At 32.0% G+C, this 19,169-nt stretch overlaps 2 protein-coding genes across 2 annotated transcripts; one reads left to right on the top strand and one right to left on the bottom strand.

The window, feature by feature from the left end:
* Positions 1-522: 522 nt before the first annotated feature.
* Positions 523-13,673, top strand: LOC105329132 (tumor susceptibility gene 101 protein). The gene is made up of 6 exons (XM_066071248.1): positions 523-660; positions 4,717-4,801; positions 4,944-5,009; positions 5,282-5,445; positions 10,952-11,162; positions 13,365-13,673. The coding sequence occupies exons 1-6, from the start codon at positions 619-621 to the stop codon at positions 13,571-13,573; spliced, it is 777 nt and encodes a 258-aa protein (XP_065927320.1). The 5' UTR covers positions 523-618; the 3' UTR covers positions 13,574-13,673.
* A 744-nt stretch (positions 13,674-14,417) lies between these two features.
* Positions 14,418-18,086, bottom strand: LOC105329133 (uncharacterized). Its single transcript, XM_011430306.4, has 5 exons — positions 17,866-18,086; positions 15,893-16,333; positions 15,719-15,802; positions 15,178-15,324; positions 14,418-14,925 (listed from the first exon to the last, which is right to left on the bottom strand). The coding sequence occupies exons 1-5, from the start codon at positions 17,939-17,941 to the stop codon at positions 14,549-14,551; spliced, it is 1,125 nt and encodes a 374-aa protein (XP_011428608.3). The 5' UTR covers positions 17,942-18,086; the 3' UTR covers positions 14,418-14,548.
* Positions 18,087-19,169: the final 1,083 nt, after the last annotated feature.

The raw sequence follows: 19,169 nt of genomic DNA, 5'->3' as shown, positions 1-19,169 counted from the left end.
GATTTTCTATTTTTTTAAATATTCATTTATTGAAATATAACTTTGAAAGGAATGTAAAGAAAAACAGTTGACAATATTCCTCTGAGCTTTAAAGCACGTCTTTTCATATCAGTTCTATTAATTATTTTAGAATAACGCCTATAAAACCAAATATATCACATGCATATGTTTAATCATATAAATAGAATTTCGAAATACTTAGTAAGAGGTACATGTACTTCTCATTTCAAATCTGAATAAATGAAAAAAGGAAAATGTTGTGCTTATTCCCCGATTGGATGTTTTTTTAAAGCTTACAGAGTCAATTCGTATACGTAAATTTCGTCGAAAGTGAAAGTATGCCTTACAATAATATATTGTAAAATCTATGGTGAAAAGATGTAACAATCGATCGTTCGAAAATAGTAAGATATAATTTTAAAGAACTCAGCCATATATATAGTTTAAATAAACACTACAAGTAAATTTATTAAAGGTATACGTATTTCTATTTATAGATAAGTGATTTTGATGTCTATTTTTATCATAGGAAATTTCCTCTCAGGTGTTTATTTATGGAATTTACCTATGTTTGGTCTCTTTGGTTAGAACAAAAAGGAACTTTACCACAAGCTAAAGATGGCAAGTGCTGATCAGATTTTGAGGCAAGCATTGAGCAAGGTATGTCAGTCAATGATTCGATTATCAGAGGAGCCTAAAAATCTAATTAATTACATGAATAGCAACATAATAAACACAGTGAATTGCAATTCGCAGTTATTTATTTAAGAATTTGTCTTAACATGTTATTTCTGATTTTAAAAAAGTTGACTTTGCGGAGTGATTTTACTGATATACATTACCATGTGTTTAATAGGGTAAAATATGTTGAAACATGTTTAAGTATACAAAAAGTCCGCAACCTTTCATCTTTTACAAGTACGCACGATCCTTTCTTGCTTCTAATTGTGACAAATCATAAAAGTAACGATTAATTGGAATTAGAGATATGTAATTTAAACCCTGTATCAAACTAGAAACAACGTGCTAAGATCTGTATTTGCTTATAAACATGTAGTATCACCGTGCAAAATTCACTGTTTAATTATAACTCTATTTTGGACTTTACTTTTAAAATTCAACTTCTGTTTCGTAATATTTTATCACAATTTATTTCTTACAAAGTTACAAGTTTATTTTGTGATTGACACTTTTCGGACTCTATATGTGATTTCAAAGAGACAGAGTGTCATGTCTCAATAACTGCTAATCTCTTAAAGGGGCATGGTCACGATTTTGGTCAAAATTTTTTTTTTCGATTTTAATGTTTATAATGCTTCAGTAAGGCATTTTTAATTGACAACCAACATTTGAGTGTCATTTGTTAAGTTATAAGCGAGTTTCAGAGCTTACAATTTCTCGCTATGTAAACAAAGCTTCTGTTTACATTTTGAATGTTGAAGTAAAAATTCTAGTTTTAGGTCTAAAATGAATGTGTTTATGGTTAGGAACTGTTTATTTATGCTTAAAAAGAATAAGAATATAGACAAATCATCTTGAAAAAGATTTTTTACTGGTACATTGAACCTATGTAAACAAAAACAGGGCACGAGCCTTGTTTACATGACGAAGAATTTGGAGCCCTGTATCTTGCTTCAAACTCATCGACGGGCACCCAAATTTCATTTGATCATTAGAAATGCATTCATAAAGCATTGTAAATAATAAAAACAGAAAAATGAAATTTGACCAAAATCGTGACCATGCCCCTTTAAACAACAATGTGCAATTATCAGTTTTACATTTCTTGGACATCAAAGACTCATTGAGTTTATTTAATTTTTTTATATCTGTGAACCTTTCACTCAGCTTACCTATGTCATCACCTGTCAATTTATACTCATTGTTCAGATTCTTATATATAGCTATGTACAATATGTCAATCGTCAGTCTGGAGTACGGCGGCCAGCCTCGGCCACGTCCGACTCACCCAGAGTCTTGAGTCCGGAGGCCACTACTGGCCATATCCAACTTGTTTGTAATATGTCTGCCTGTTAAATTGTTATAATGTTGCCATCGTTGAGTCTTGACCAATAAAAACGGAATCCTGCATCAATTGCCTGTTTATTTCTCTGGAACTGTATACTGGTGGACCTTCGGAAATACGGCAAACCTACCCTTCGTTATTACCTTACGGCCTACAGCGCGCCACAACCGTATACCCTTTACGCCAACATTCCCTCACTCGGTTCGTACTGCACACGACCGGTGCAGATCCAGTAGAATTCTCTAGCACCGTAAAATTTACGCGGTCACAATATCGTGCAATATCACTGCAGATGTCATTACAGTATTAATTTTTACTATACATTTTTTTTAGATACAGATTAAAAACCATCTCGACATCTTTTTAAATAACTTTTTTTTTCAATTTTCTGGCAAAAACAATATAGTAGCAAGAAACCACACGTGTATCTAACAAGGCGTAAGACTTTGTTTACGTCAAAGTTATATTTGCTTGAAAATCAAGCCTAAGCCCTCCATTGACCTCGCATTGTTACAAAACCTGAATAGTCAGACATCTTACAAATTGTATTTCATCTCACAAAAAAATTCAAATTCAAAGTTCGGGAATTATCTTGCTTCAGCCATGTTTTGAGTGAATTACTGTAGTGACACCTGCAAATGGGTTATCTAATGATTTACGAACTGTTTACTTAAATGTGTTTACAAAGTCAGATAACGGGAGATTTTTTGAAAAAATAACCCCAAAAATAAACAAAACAATAGATATAATGATAATATTATGTGCTTAAGATATGAAACGATTTCAAAGTTGCTATGAAAACATCAATGTATAGCACACATAAGAAATTATTCATATATCCATCCGGGTTACTGTCGTATCGCCCCAAATCCAAAGCGCCCCATGCACTAGCGCCCCAAAAATTTTTTGGAGCGCCAATTACGTTTCACGAGCGCCCAAAATGTATTCACGAGCGCCCCAAAGTAAAATTAGTTTTACAACTTACGTCTTAGATAATTTGCACGAGCGCCCCAAATTTAGATTTTCCAAGATTGTACTAAAATCGGGAACGTTTTCACGAGCGCCTCAAAATGGTTTTCCTGATTATGGCTTAAAATCTTCGAAGAATCTCAATGAACACATTCTTAATATCATTTTCCGAGCGCCCAAAAAATGTGATGCCTCGATTTTGCATAGAATCTTTTTTACGAGCGCCCAAAGTTGCCTCCGATTTGTTAAAAACTATATTATGATTAGGATATCATTTTCACGAGCGCCCAAAAATAAGTTTACCTAAGTTTGCTCTCAAATCAGCATTCTATGTTGCTATAAAGTTAATATCTGACTATATGTGTTATAATTATTTGAAACCCAATTTTGCTTTAAAATGTATGTTGGAGAATCGCAATTTTACGTAAAATATGCATCATTTACACGAACGCCCCAACATGAGATTGCTGCGGTTCTATATTGAACTAAAATGAACGTTGGTGTATGAGTCCCCAAGTTTGGATTAATTTCACGAGCGCCCCAAAATGGTTTTGCTTATAAGTCTTAATTAACCTTCGATGGATTCTCATTAAACGCACACTTTATTATCCAAAGCGCCCCAAAATACATAGGAATTTTTTTTTAATAATGTCGGATATAATCCAACACTAGTACTGTAATGTCAAATTTAGACTATATTGTTCTTCTACTGTCAAATTGTCCGTGCAAACCTCTAAATATTTTCTTGAAGCTTACATTTACAGTCAATCATTATTTATAAAATTTTTAAAAAACCACAATGCGTAATATGTGTATTTTATATGTTATAATTGTATTGGCAGTGATATACAGGTCCAATGGGCCGCGGGTGTGTCATTATTTATTTTGTATTACATATATGTAATGTATTATAACATTACCTTTCGAAGAGTAATAGAAGGGGATATTCGGAAACATTTAAAGGTGTCAAGGGAGGGGTTATCCTCACGGTATCAGGAGAAAACGTACCCAGACACGCGGGAGACGTTGGCTTCGTCGCGTACCCCTTTGATTAGATGTGTGTACACCATGTACTATTATACACTGTGTGTATTGTATGTATACATTGATTGTATTCGGTATCACCAAAAGGAATAAGCGAAAGTGACTTTGGGGTGCTCGTACGTAAAAAAAATTTATTCATGAAAAAAAAAACATTTGGGGCGCTCGTGAAATATAATTGGGGCGCTCGTGAAACGTACTTGGGGCGCACCAAGAAAAATTTGGGGCGCTCGTGCGTGGGGCGCTTTGGCTTTGGGGCGTATAAGCATACACTTATTTCTCTCGTAACTAATTATGATTACAGTTGTATAAAGAACATTGACTCTGTTGTGCGAGCTTCATGTATAACACAAAAAAAATGTATGTGAAGGTATTTAAGTTCATTTTTCATATTTGGTAACTCTAACACTCTAACTATCGGAGAAATGCAAAAATGTTGATTTATAGCTATTACTTGACAATGCATTGTCACCTACAGTTTGAAGGTTTTTTAAATGATGAAAGTAATGATGAAATACGGGTTAGGTAAATAAAACACCTTAGGAAAAAGGTCATTCCAAGAACTTATGGTAAGAACAAAGAAATCTATAAATCATAAAAAGGTATAAACTACAAATTTTTATCATTTGTTGAAACTTCGTTGTAAATTAAATTAAGTTCACTTTTTTATTTACATATAGTATAGATACGCAGACATCTCCAGGAGAGATGTGACAAACGCCATGACTCATTTTAAAGATTTACGGCCGGATCATGATTTGTTTAGTAAGTCAATGCTTTATATAACAGTGTTAGTAATTTATAATATTATTACATTCATGTTGATCTATACAATATGGCCTTTTATACTATATATACATTTTTTACATATATCAATATTATATTATATTTTCATATTTTATTTCAGTATTTAATGATGGCAATAGAAAAGAACTTTTGCATTTGGATGGCACAATACCTGTTACATATAAAGGTACCTGCATATGTTTATTATAAACTCTTATTAACATTCTACATTCAGATATACAAATCAATTTTATCGGCATACATCAAGTGTCATATAAAAAGAAAATCGGTTTCTCATCAACATTACGAAAAAGAACTCGTGCTAACATTTCATGCAGTCATATCGCCTTTACTGATATGAATATTGATAATATGAATTAGGTTTTTTTTTCACATTTGAAAATACTTTTGACTATGATTACTGATTGTGTGAATTGTCACAACGATGTTTTGCCATAGGCAGTATATACAACATTCCTATTTGTGTTTGGATTATGGACACACATCCCTACAAACCTCCCATGGTGTTTGTGAAGCCCACCAGTACAATGCAAATAAAAACTGGAAGACATGTGGACTCCAACGGGAAAGTAGACCTGCCTTACCTCCATGACTGGCGTTTTGTAAGTCAAAATAAGAGTTTAACTAACGCAAAACTGTGGGTATTCAAATACAGTTATCCGTATAAGAGAGAGAGAGAGAATGAGAGAAAGAGAGAGAGAGAGTGGATATACTTTTTTAAATCTTTTGGTAGGTACATAATTAAATAGAACAAAACCAAGAGACATGAATCTAGATTAGGTTTATGATGCGTGCTGTTTGCAATTTCTTCTTTCATTTACAAGGTTTGATTAAGACGTCGCTTCATATGCGATGACATGATAAAAATTGCCGTAAAACAACAAAGGTTCATGACAAAACATATAATATTATAGGTCTACGTGACAATTTTAATAAAGAAATCGCGTTCTGGATTTCAAAACTAGCCATTATGTTTACAATGTAATATTCTAATAATTATATTTTTGTTATATTCTGTAGTATATTCTCATAGTAGAACTCTATATTTTTATATATTATATCTATATTACAATATATGTTGCTCGAACAATATTGACATGTCAATATACATGTAGTTTCAATGGACTTTCCGCAAAATTGAATGTCTAACTTTCATGTTGAACTGAGAAAATTATGGCGATCTGTTTTTAAATTCTTTCTTTCTTGGTTTTTGCTGTGTTTCTTCATATAACAGATTTTGACCCTGTTTTCGGGCAGCATTGATAAACGAAGCCCCTTTAAGTTGTGGTCGAATATATTTCCCTTAGCTTCACGTCCGGTGTAATGAAGAAAAATGACCCCCGTAGAATAATGACCGGTGGTCAGAATAATGACCCTCCTAGCTGAAGAATAATTGGATTTTTCTGAAGAAAAAAGACCCAGGGGTTATTTTTCTTCATGTTAAACATGAAGAAAAATGACCCCCCCCCCCCCCCCCCCCCCGTAAACATGAATAGAAATTGGTTATACCGTATACAAGATATGACTTTGAAATTTACTTATTTTTCACTCTGTTCAACTTCTTTTGAAGTTATAAACACCGAATTTATAAATACATTGCTGTATATAGTTTTTCATATCCGTAGAAGGCATACACAAAACACTCTTACATTGCCGCAAATTGATTGTTAACTGTTACGTCACTTCTCTCATCGACATACGGTGGGAAATGACGCATATAAAGACAGATTCATACACAATGAGGATATTGGGTGATAATTAACGAACAATAATCATGAAAGAATAATTGTTGTAATAATATAAGCAATATTCACTGGTGAATGAATTGCCAATCTTAGAATTATACATATATATCTTTATGGAAAAAGACTCAGGGGACAAGTAACGTAGGAATATGAATTCATCTTATTTACATTTCTTGAGGAAAGTGATTTTAAAAAATCATTTTGCGTTAGTTTTGGTTTCTTCTATGTGATACATGAACATCAATATTCTAAACATTTGTTATAATGTTGTATTTGTGATCATGAGTAGACTTTATTCTTTTAGCGCAAATGTGTGAAGAGTACCTGACTATAGTAAATCTTAATACATAATAAACACTGATCGATTATAATAAGAAAAGATTGTTTCTAAAAGCGTTGATAAGAGGTTAGGGCACATGTTAGGGATTTATATCGCCCTTGATCTTTATTGTATCCAAAGTAACCAATGCTCATACACACTATTGTTGCATTAATCATCTTGAAATTAACTAAACTTACTCAAGTATGCCGACGATAAAGTAAAATATATTTTATAAGTACTTTGACGATTTTCCTTATTGGCTGTTAACCTCTACTGGCGTAATGGCTGCTGTCAGTGCCTACTAACTTCAGCTTGGTTATAGTGCCTAACAGTGGAGTAAACTTTTCATAATTTTGGTTTCATCATTAATTCTGCGTGATGCACTTGCATATCCAGCAGTTTGTAATAGTGGAAATCCTAAATGCAAGTATGATTCATGAACAATAGGAAGAATATAAACGATGCGACGGCGAAGCGCGAAGATGCGAAGACGAAAGTGCCAAGTTGCAACGGCGAAAAAGTGATACTACTATCGCTTCTTTGCCTTTGCAACTTCGCACTTTCGCCTTCAAATCTTCGCGCTTTCGCCTTTTTAGCTCACCGAGACGAAGTCAAGGGGAGCTTATGCTATACTCCCGGCATTGGCGTCCGGATCTGGTTAAAGTATTTGGTGCAGGTCCTGTATCTAAGCTATTACTACTTCAACTAACCTGAATGGATGGTGAGTCTTATGATACAGATGCACCTGACAGGCATGGATGCTGAATCAGAGCCATAGGTTGGGTATGCTTAGAAGGTAAAGGTTTTAATTGCTGGTGCCCTCTGATGATGATATCTTAGTTATTACTGGTCCTAACTTCCTAAAACTTTCATGGATGGTGCGTCTTATGATACTGATGCACATGACAGACTTAAATGCTGAATCTGAGCCATAGGTTTATGATTTGTTTTATAGATGATAGCTTGCATAGTTGCTTTAACTATATTATAAATGAAACGCAGTGGTTCCTTCAGATGCAGAGCCTGATCTCCATTATCAAGGATGCTAAAGAAATCTCCTACCTCACTCAAATCTGCTTGATAGATAGATGTAGTTGTTGTTAAATTATATAACATGATTCCTATGATAAAGTATTGTATGATATGAAACACTATTGTTTAAAAGGATACAATATAATACCATATGTTATATTGTAAAACGTTATATGATACGATATAATATTGTATCCTTTTATATATTTTATGATATGATATTGTATCATGATATTGTTCTATATAGTACTGTATATTATGACACAATATTGTATAATATTATATTGTTTTATTAAATAATTATTAAATCACATTATACTATTACATATGATATTGCAAATATAATATTCATTCCAATGATATAATATTTTATGTTCTATGATATTGTATCATACAGTATTGTATAATATAATATTGATTTCTGAAATATAGAATGATATCAAATAAAATTGTATATATGAAATTGTTATATTATAAAATATCGTATCATACGATATTGTATAATATGATATTGGTTTATATGATATATTATCATAATACATGAAATTGTATTTTATGATGTTGTAATATATATTATTGTATCATGTGATACAATATATATTATATAATTGTATTATATAATATTTTATTTTATCCCATAATATTTTATCATTTGATATGATACAATGTTGTATAAAATTATATGGTATCATATAATACAATATCATATTTTTTATCAAATATAATACAGTATCATACAATACAATATCATACTATATTATACAATATAATAACACATTTTTCAATGTTATGATGTTTTATTGCAATATGATATTGTTTGAAATAATACTATATTGAATTATGTTTTATGATATTGTTTTACTTGATCAAATACAATAATGTATAACACAATACAATGCCATATCATACGTTACAATATCATATCTCACAATTTTTGTACGGTATTTAATGGTATTAAATGATATATATTGTAAGGATATAGGATGCAATTTTTAATTTTATATTATTGTATTGATTAACATATGATCATATGATTATCATACAATTTTCTAACAGATATACGATAAAGTGTCAAAACAGAATCCATGAATATCCAAGATCATAAAAGATGGTTTTCATATAATATGATAAAGGTAGTCTCATAAAGGTGATGCTTCGTCTCGGTTTGTAATCTGTGATCACCTATGTTTTATAAGTGCGGAGCTTTCTATCGTTTGAGGGTTCCGAGGCATATTTTGGAAATTTTATTTTTATAAAATTAATAAAATTAAATTATTTAGGGGGATACTGTCCGGACCCCCTCTCCCCTTTTACTGCGTGAAATTGTTAATATTGAATTTTCCCTGGGGGACGGACCCCCTCTACCCCCTTTAGATCCATGCATGAGCAAGGAGTGTCGCATATAATGAAATTAGAATGTTACTGTGTTTGGTCCACGGTAAAGAGACAGCTGGAAAGTCAGAGGAGTCTGGAAGTGCATATATGTATGTACACATTATGGAGGAGATTAAATTTTGTGTGGAGTATATAATGATTAGGCATAGCCAGCATTGGTAGACATATATGTCACATGTACACATTAAAATATTTATAAACATTCATAGTAAGGGCGATGGCCTAGCGCATGCGTACCAATAATAGCCTGGATTAATCGAAAAACCTTGGCGAGTACAGTGTCTGCATTAAATTCTATGTAATCGACCGAGACTTCCTGAATGCAATCAAAAAAGGCAAAGGCGATAGTGCGAAGATGCGAAAGCCAGAGTGCGAAGTTGGGAAGGAGCGTATCGCTCCTTCGCCTTCGCACTTTAGGCATCACATCTTCGCGCTTCGTCGTTGCATCTTCGCACTTTTGCTCCTTCGCCTTCGCACTATCGCCTTTGCAACTTCGCATCTTCACCCTATATTTAGGTCGGAGTGGCCCTATCGGAACACCATAGATATATGTAAATGTAATTGTTAAAGGGGCATGGTCACGATTTTGATCAAATTCTATTATTCTGTTTTCATTATTTACAATGCTTGAGGAAAGTATTTCTACTGATCAAATGAAATTTGAGGGTCAGTTGTAAAGTTATAAGCAAGATACATGGCTCACAATTATTTGTCATGTAAACAAGGCTCGTGCCCTGTTGTTGTTTACATAGGTTCAATATACCAGTAAAAAATTCTTTTTCAAGCTGATTTGTCTATCTTCTTATTCATTTTAAGCATAAATAAACAGTTTATTACGTTTAACACATTCATTAGGTCTAAAATTAGAATTTTCACTTCAACATTCAAAATGTAACGAATGACACTCAAATTTTGGTTGCCTATTAAAAATGCCTTACTAAAGCATTGTGAACATTAAGATCGGAAATTTTTTTTGGACTAAAATCGTGACCATGCCCCTTTAAGATGACAACCATACCCCGATACAATACGTCAATGTCTTGTTATAACGGAAGGATTTTTATTTTCTAAGCTATACCCCTTCTTTCACTTTAAGTTTATTTGAATATGAATTATAATTTCTGTTACTTTCTGTAAACTGCAGCAGTAAAAATTACAATAGTGTAAAGACTATTTCACAAATACTAAAAAATATACTGAAAAACTTTAATATACAAGGGGGTCATTATTCTACAGGGGTCACTTTTCTTCATGTGGAGTGTGCTCATTTTTATAAAACTGACACTTATTCTTCAGGCAAAGGGTCATTTTTCTACGTAGAATAATGACCGGGGGGTCATTTTTTTGCGTAGAATAATGACCGGGGGGTCATTATTTTACGTCGAAAAATGATCCCCGGTAATTATTCTACGGGGGTCATTATTCTTCATTACACCGGCCATATTTCATCCCTCGGGGGCTAATAAAATCAATATTGCCCTCAACCCCAGTCAAAATTTATAATATTGTACAATATGATATGAACGCTCTCCAAAAGAAAACAAATGTTCTAACTGCATGTGGTGCTAAAACATTTTTATGATTTGAATCTTGTACATTTTCAAACAATTTTAGCCTCAATCTGACCTGTTGGGACTGATACAGATTCTAGCCATTGTGTTTGGAGAGGAGCCACCAGTATATTCCAAGCAGTCACAGATGACTCAGTCATCATCCCCTAACAGCTATCCTGGGACCGGTAAATATCCTGGTGTATCACGCCAATGTATCGACCCCGAGACTACATTCAACCCTTTCGCAGCACATGCACCAATACATGGTCAAGGTAAACTGTTCAGTGTTACTTAGCTTGTAAGTTTTATCATTCATTTGGTAACTTATGTTTATGTACAATTATTTTTTGAGTCAGACTATACTATCTCGTATCAATACTTGTTTTCCCTCGAACTGATACGTCACACTTCACTGGTTTAAATATTGAACGTGACTACCGGATACCGCAGTAAATGAAAGGCGCCTACAGGTTTATGAAAGCCGAGATATACGTTTTTTTAATGATGCTTCCTAACAATTTCTTTGTTTTATTGGGTGTACCGGGGCTTAAATTTTTGGCCGACACAATTAAAATCATGTTTAAAACAACCATTGTCTATGAAATCTGAAGGATAAAAGTAACAAATCTCGGATTTTTGGTCAATTTTTACTAATGAAATATATCTAGATTGCCTACAGTCTCTCCAAAAACGGCATTTAACAAGCTCTTGACCTCCTTTTTAAAATGATGTCATTTTCCCGTGATTGAATATAAAATATCGAAAGATGACATCATAATGGTTCTAGCACCAAACAAAAAGACAGCCTGGAATCATTTACTAGATCTTGACCTTAAAAAAACACAAATATGCTAGCTACCATTTGATTTTATTTTTAGTTGAAGAGAAATTTCTTCAAATGTGGTGATTTTGACACGTGTACTGCAGTGTTTTGATTTTAGAACATATTATGAAGGTTGTTTTCTGACAGATCCCTTCTATTTCTATTTCTTTCGGAATTTTGTTTTTCGTTCATTTATTATTATGGATGCTTGTTCTTTTAAAATAAAATCTGTTCATTATCTACACATTCATGCCAATTTATTTTTTTATCAAAAATACCGGTACATTTCTAAATCCATATTCCATATTTCTGCGATCTAATTTAATAAAACGCTAAAACACATGTACACAAAGTATTTTCCAAAGATATTGCTACTTATCAATTAGTATGAAATTAATAGGTCAGGATAATAAGAATTTATCAATAGATCTAATTTCAAAATAAAGATTTTGCGGCATTTTACTGTCGCATTTTTAAAAATAAAAACTATACGCAATGTCTCAAACATTTTCATTGGCCTGCCTTAGACTTTTTCATATGGCAATATAAATTAAATGAATTAATATGCTTCAATTCTTTTTAAATGTTGCTCAATCATTATACTAATCGAAGAAGAAAAAGATGTTTCTGTTTAAAAAGGTTTAAGATAATTCATTAATGGTTAAGCATTTCTTTTTGTTAAATTTTCACTGCAGTACGGGATATTCATCATGATATTACACTAGTGAAAAGTTGATAGTTTTATTAAATAATTACCAATTAAAACTTACTAATCTGTACAACAATAACAGATGATCTCATATATGCAAAAATAAAATCAAATAAACTGCTGTAAAATTACACTAGTTTTAATGCATTTTTACATCGGTGTGACGTCATAAATTCACAAAATCAAGAATGATAAGCGGAGACAATTTTTCCAGGTGCTGTGTTTTCACCGTTATTTCTCAGTAATGCAAAGGCAAAAAAAATCTTACTACACGTATTTTAACATTCGTTTATACCAAGCTTTATATTTCTGAAATAAAATCCTATTTAGTGTTAAAAATCGTTTCATATGACCTATGAGTTATAATGTATACATCCACTAAGTACATGTATGTTTCCCTCTAATTCTTACGGAAATTCATTGTAATTCATACTTCTTTGAAACGGACATGACCGAAATCTACCGCTCCTTTTATAATTGTGTCGACCTAAAAAAAATCAGTGACTGCATGAATTAATCACGATAATGTCAGAATATAGTTCCCATAACGGACGATTAGGCTGTTTCTTTAATCTAATGTACAACTGTACATTAATAATAATTTAGGTAATTTTACTTACTTTTTATCATCAATTTATTAATTTGTTTAAAAAGTATAAATATAAACAATAAAATGCTTTCTTTTATGATTATTACGGGTTATGAAGGTAGCTATCATTGCAAAAACATTTTTTTCTGCAATGTCTCCCTCTTCATATTCATCTTTGAAATTAACAGCTGTTACTAAAAACTACGAACATATATCGGGTGTATTGATTTCATAGACAATTAGCAGGCTGTGCTAGTTTTTCTGCAATGATCGCGCTAACTTGAAAGCCTGCATTATACATGGAAAAACAATCATTTTTCTGCAATAAAAGTTTATATATAAATATATTTCAGGCTACAATTTGAACATCTTTTTCCAAACCATGGAACGGTTCGAGCTTGACGACATAATGAATACATTGATAGAACATGGCGTCGATTGCGTGGAGACGTTTTGTTCTATGACTGAATCCGACTTCAAGGAGATGGGACTCAACATAGGTCAGAGAAGGAAATGTATCTTAGCTGCAGAACACATCAAAAATTATGGCCTTAATGGATAAACTATTTTAATTCAAGAAACAAACTTCTCTCATAATCTATATATTTTGATTTTTTATAAAAATGTCTCATCAATAGTTTAAGTTGTTTGAGTTCATGTAGATGTGTTCTTTGTCATTCTCGTTTCAAAAATCTTACATTTCAACCCTAGTGTTATCATAAAATATTCAAAATGTATGTATATTGATTTATTATAAATCACTAATGTTTCTATAAAATGAATAAATAAAAACATAGACATCTCGCTACCTTATTTTGATATGCTTTTAAGAATTGTTTGTTTGATACTTATTTAAAAAAATGAAAATAGCGAATAAAGTGATGCATGATAAGGTTAACGAAGAAAACTGTTTGAATGATTTAAGTTGTAAAAGTTTGAGTACATTTTATTATTTATGTTAGTATGTAAATGATGTGTAAAAAATCGTACTTTTGACACATCATATGTATAAAATAAACAGTTACTCTTTGCAGAATAAAATGGGAAAAGTAAATATGAATTAGAAATCGTGTCTTATCTTTACAAATTTTTTATGGGTTTATGTTAATTCATTTTTGGAGTCCATCGATCTTGGAATGACTCCTGTACATTAACAAAAACATACAATACAATAAAATGTTAAACAGATGATAACTGTTTAAGTTTTGAACATACTTTAAATTCGTTTTATTTCAAATGTCAACTTGAAATTTACAAAAAAGTTGGAAATATTCATGTATTTTTTTAAGACTGTCTCTTCAAAGTTACTTCTTATCTTGATAATTCATAAACCAAAATTTATTACATTTGGAATATTATATCAGTAAACGCATCGAAATTGAAATAAGTGTTCGGAGGTATGATATGATTGTCAAGTTCAGATTTTGTTTATCAGTTTAATTATTTAGCAAAACATGAACCATCTGTAGCGATATGCTAATTAAAAGAGCAAATTTTAAAAATGGTGTTTATCCGTTACTGTCAATAAATTATGCTTTTACTGTTTTTTCACGGAAGGTCTTGGCACAAGGTAGGTACTATCAACATAATAGTTTGCTTGACCGTCCTCAGTTTGTTGTTTCGTGTTTGACGATCTCCCTTTGCTAGGTTGCTTGGTATTTGACGTTGACAAATAATTGGAAGTACGTTGCATTTCCTCGCTAGAAGCATCTAACATACGTAAATACATGTTTTTATCTTCTAAGGGTTCAGCGGTATCGTAATATGCACCGTTTTCGTGAACTTTGGCAATATCGAGAGTGCCAATGTCTGTGTAAAGGTTCTCTTCTGGGTAGTGGTTGTGTATTATTTCGTAGGTGCTCATTTCTTTCCCATTAAATCCCGGGTTTATGATTTCAATATTCGGACTCGGACCTGGAAAATAACAAACAAACAACACTCATAAGCTTACATGTTTATGTTTCAAGGCAATATTTCGACTTTCTGGTGCTTTGTTAATGTGTCGCGTCGCGAAAAGTTGTCACTTTAATTTTTCTTGAAAGAAACAATTCGGTATATCATCAATCTTTACAGAATAAAGCATGTTGAAAAGAACTTTATCAAGTCTCAATGGACAAAACAATTTGTTCTGGAACTGCAGATATTATCCATTCCTTATTTATTTACCTGGACGACGAATCAACCTCCGCCACAGGATGGCACCTACGACTATAAATGCAAGGAGAGCAAGAACTGCGGCAGTCGCTCCAACTGCCGTGTAGCTGTTGGTCATTTCAGATGATTTGCCTTCAACATTGATTACTTGTGCGTTTTCTGTAAAATAAAACGATAATATGACAGAGTATATCACTTCAAATAATAAAGAAAAGAATAATAATTTCAGGTAGTAGGAGACACCTCCATGTTGTAAAGTACTATTTATCAAGAAAAAAACCCAATAAAATCAGGTATAATTCAATAAATAGTTTCTTTCCCAAAGTTGACACTTAACAGCGTAGAGGAGTTGGTTAAAGGGTTTACTACGAATCTGTAAGCCATGAGTTCGAATCCTGCAGGGGATTTTTAGAATTTTCACCTTTCCAAAAATTTATTTAACGTAATTTTTGTTGAATATTTTGAAATTTGAAAATTATAATTCAGTGAAAGTTTTTTAATTAATTACATCTGCAAAACTATCTACATGCATCACAAAATATATTTATCTTACGTGATCCTTCATTGGTGGTCATTTTGTCTGTTGATGTTACTGGGACGGACGGCACTGTTGTATCTGTAGTGTTTGTTCTGGTATCTAAAGAAATGTCATTACATATTATGATTTTTTAACATTATACAGTAATATAGAATTCTTATGACACTAAAAAACAGATAAAATTAACACCTTCGAACGTCCATATTCCTGTTGCTCCGAACCCGGTAGAGATCCCAATTGTCACATTAGACAAAGGTTTCTTGAGTTGAAAGTCCAGCATAAGATCCCTAAATCCGGAGTTCATGTGTCCTACCATAATGTTACCATCTTTCCAGCTTATTACGAACTCTTTGAACTCTTTACAGTCAAGTATATTTCCGTCGTATTGATCTCGACATGGTCCCTGTACCCGGGTTCTTAAGCAGGAATTTGAGTTACTCCAGCCGCCTAGAACAATTTCAATGGGCCTTCTATTACTGGGTTTCAGCAACATGTGTGCGTCATTGCAGGCCTGGACTTTGAAAGCTAGGTGAGTCGACTCTTGGCTAGGAATTCCGTTCTTTGTTAGGTACCAGTATTGGTAAACGTTTGGGGTGAGCACTCTGATTTCAGGGGTTGCGGCAACTTGTCCTTTAAAACATTTTTTTGTGATTAAAAAATATAGCCATGAAATATCAACCTATACTAGGATAGCATGTGGTTTTATATGCCATCATGACTATGTGAGTTAATGCTCATATACACTTTTTAAAGTAAAAAACCATGTATGTACACAATTTCTTTCTTCATGATTCTAAGTTAAGAAAGATAATAATTTATGGTAAGTCTATCAATAAGATTAGAGAAACATCGTAAAATTGTGTTCACATTAAATTAGAATATAAAAGCGGCGTAACATACTTACTAAGCATGTACAGAAAATACATATGTATTTGGATTTCTTTTTAAAAGACTATCTTTTCATATTTAATAGATAGATAGATAGATAGATAGATAGATAGATAGATAGATAGATAGATAGATAGATAGATAGATAGATAAATAATAGAAAAAAACTTCTAACTCTATCGAATTGTCCTTTACAAAGTCTGTCCTCCTGTCGTTTAAAAATATATGAATTAAGGTATTCAATGTATAATGAAGGGATATTGAACAATTTAGAATAATTTCAAATAATTTAAATAATTTAAATATGTATAATGCTAGATAACAATGAAAGTGAAATAAACCAAATTCACATGACTTATAACATAGATAACATATAAGAGGCCGGTCATTTTGCACCTTAAATTTTTTATTTAAGTTATCTTCCCTTGTTGAAAAAAAGGTTTTAATTTTGTCAAAATATTTGCAGTAAATGATTCATCTTATTTAATATTTTAATACAGAGACAATGTATGCATGTATTCACCGTAAGAGTTTTAGAAATCCCCAGTTACTTTCTACAATATCTTAATAAAAAATGCGTTGCCCAGAGACTTCAATTTAGAATTTATTGTATAATTAATTGGACAGTAATCAAAATTTTGCAAATTCCTTTGGCGGAGAATTATCTGTTGATATCACCTTCAAAATGATATCATGGTTTAGAATAACGAACCATTCATTTATTAGGTACAAACTGTGGTTGTTATGCATTGCATACTTTAAAAAAAAAACTTCAAAACTGTTTGTATTAGCCCTACAGACGATTTAATTTTTTTATAATGCAAAAAAACTAATTAATTACAAAATTTCATACCATTCATCTAAACACGAAATCAGTACAAGTGCAAACAAATAATTAAGGATAAAAAAGATTACCTCAGTTGACTTGCATGACTTCATAGTATAATTAGTTTATCTTAGAAAAATAGAATAACAAATCTAGATCTTATTGTCGTGCGTCATACGGTTTAACTTCAAGATCTAAAGTTTTTTTGAAATAAATATTTATCTTTTATCTATTTATTATCATCTTTTTTAAATGAACGTTCCATAATCTTGTAATATCTGCAAAAATATGAGTTTATATTTTTAGACAACTTATAAAGATTAACATTTATACCACGTACATGTACATATATTATTATCATTCAATACACTTACATTATGAATATCAACATGCAAACGACGTCAACATAAACAAATTCTTGATCTGAAAAATTATTTAAAGAACTTACCTAAGATCAAAGTGAAGCACATTACCAAAATGTGACCACTGTGACTTAAGCCATGTCTATCCCATTCTCCTGCCATTTTGTAAGTAAGTGATGAAAAGTAAACAACAACACGTTAGCTGACAGTGACTGCGGCGTGTGGTTCTTACGTGTGTGTCCGGCTCGCTATCCGCCACTGTGTAATTGAGGAAACGAGATGCCCGGCTATTTCCGGCAAAGATTACAAGCCGTGATATGTTTAACCCAAAATAACATTACTATCGTCATTGTAAAAATAATAGAAACTTGTAAAAATTTATAGATATGTTTTAAACAAAAAAAATACTCATTTAAACATTAGTTTTAATTTGTTTTATCCATAATTGATAATTTTCAAAATAGACCATTACTGCATATAGCATTATTTCTCACTAATGAAATAATTAATCTCTATCCGCTCGAAACTGAACCACCTGAGCCCTTCGTCTTTGTACAGCAAAGTATCACATACTAAATATGTATGTTGCACTCCGCCACTTTTGTGACTTTATTGTTTAACAAAATTTGGTTTGAAATAATCAGGAAAATGACAATAGATAATTATATAACAATAATTAATAAGTTCATAAAATTAATCATAAAATTATGAATATTTCATTCTTTATGCCATAATATTTAACAACTAAAATAATCCATAACTCCCATTACTGATGTATCAATGATGTGATTGATTAGATACTTTATCAAAAACATAATCCTTGTGGTCTGAAAGCGCCATGCTTAATAAAGAAAAAAGAAAATACACAAGAATATTTCGTTTTTATAAACATGTTCATGAAAAAGGAAGGTGGAGGGGTGGAGGTGGTTTACAGATCGCGTTGAAAATGTTCAATGCTTAGCTATCGGCGTCCTGAAAGAAGTGAGAACCCACGCTATTAAAATGACGCTCCCAAGATTTTACCGCGGAATAAATTCACTGGTTACTTCCGGCGACGTTGATTTTGTGTCCATATATGAAGATGCTGTATAACTTAGACAATACCGCAGGAAAGATAACTCTCGCGAACTTAACAGAAATTATCTATGCATAAAATATCTTAAGGTAGTCCATCCATAACTAAGGTGAATTTAACAATTTTGATTGATCTATCCTACATCAAATACATATTTTGAAGGTATGATGAGGCTGACATAAACCAAACTTGGGTGTAGGTATGTAGTTAATTGCATGAACTTTTTGCACTTAAATTTTTTTAAAGAGTTGTCTGCCCTTTAGGAAAATTAAAAAAATCATTTTCTGAAAATATGTATGGTAAACTATGAATTAT

This window comes from Magallana gigas, chromosome 9 (assembly GCF_963853765.1).
Source record: "Magallana gigas chromosome 9, xbMagGiga1.1, whole genome shotgun sequence".
Classification (NCBI taxonomy): Eukaryota; Metazoa; Mollusca; class Bivalvia; order Ostreida; family Ostreidae; genus Magallana; species Magallana gigas.
Note: the sequence above shows the minus strand (reverse complement) of the source record. Positions and strands in the feature narration are given on the sequence as shown.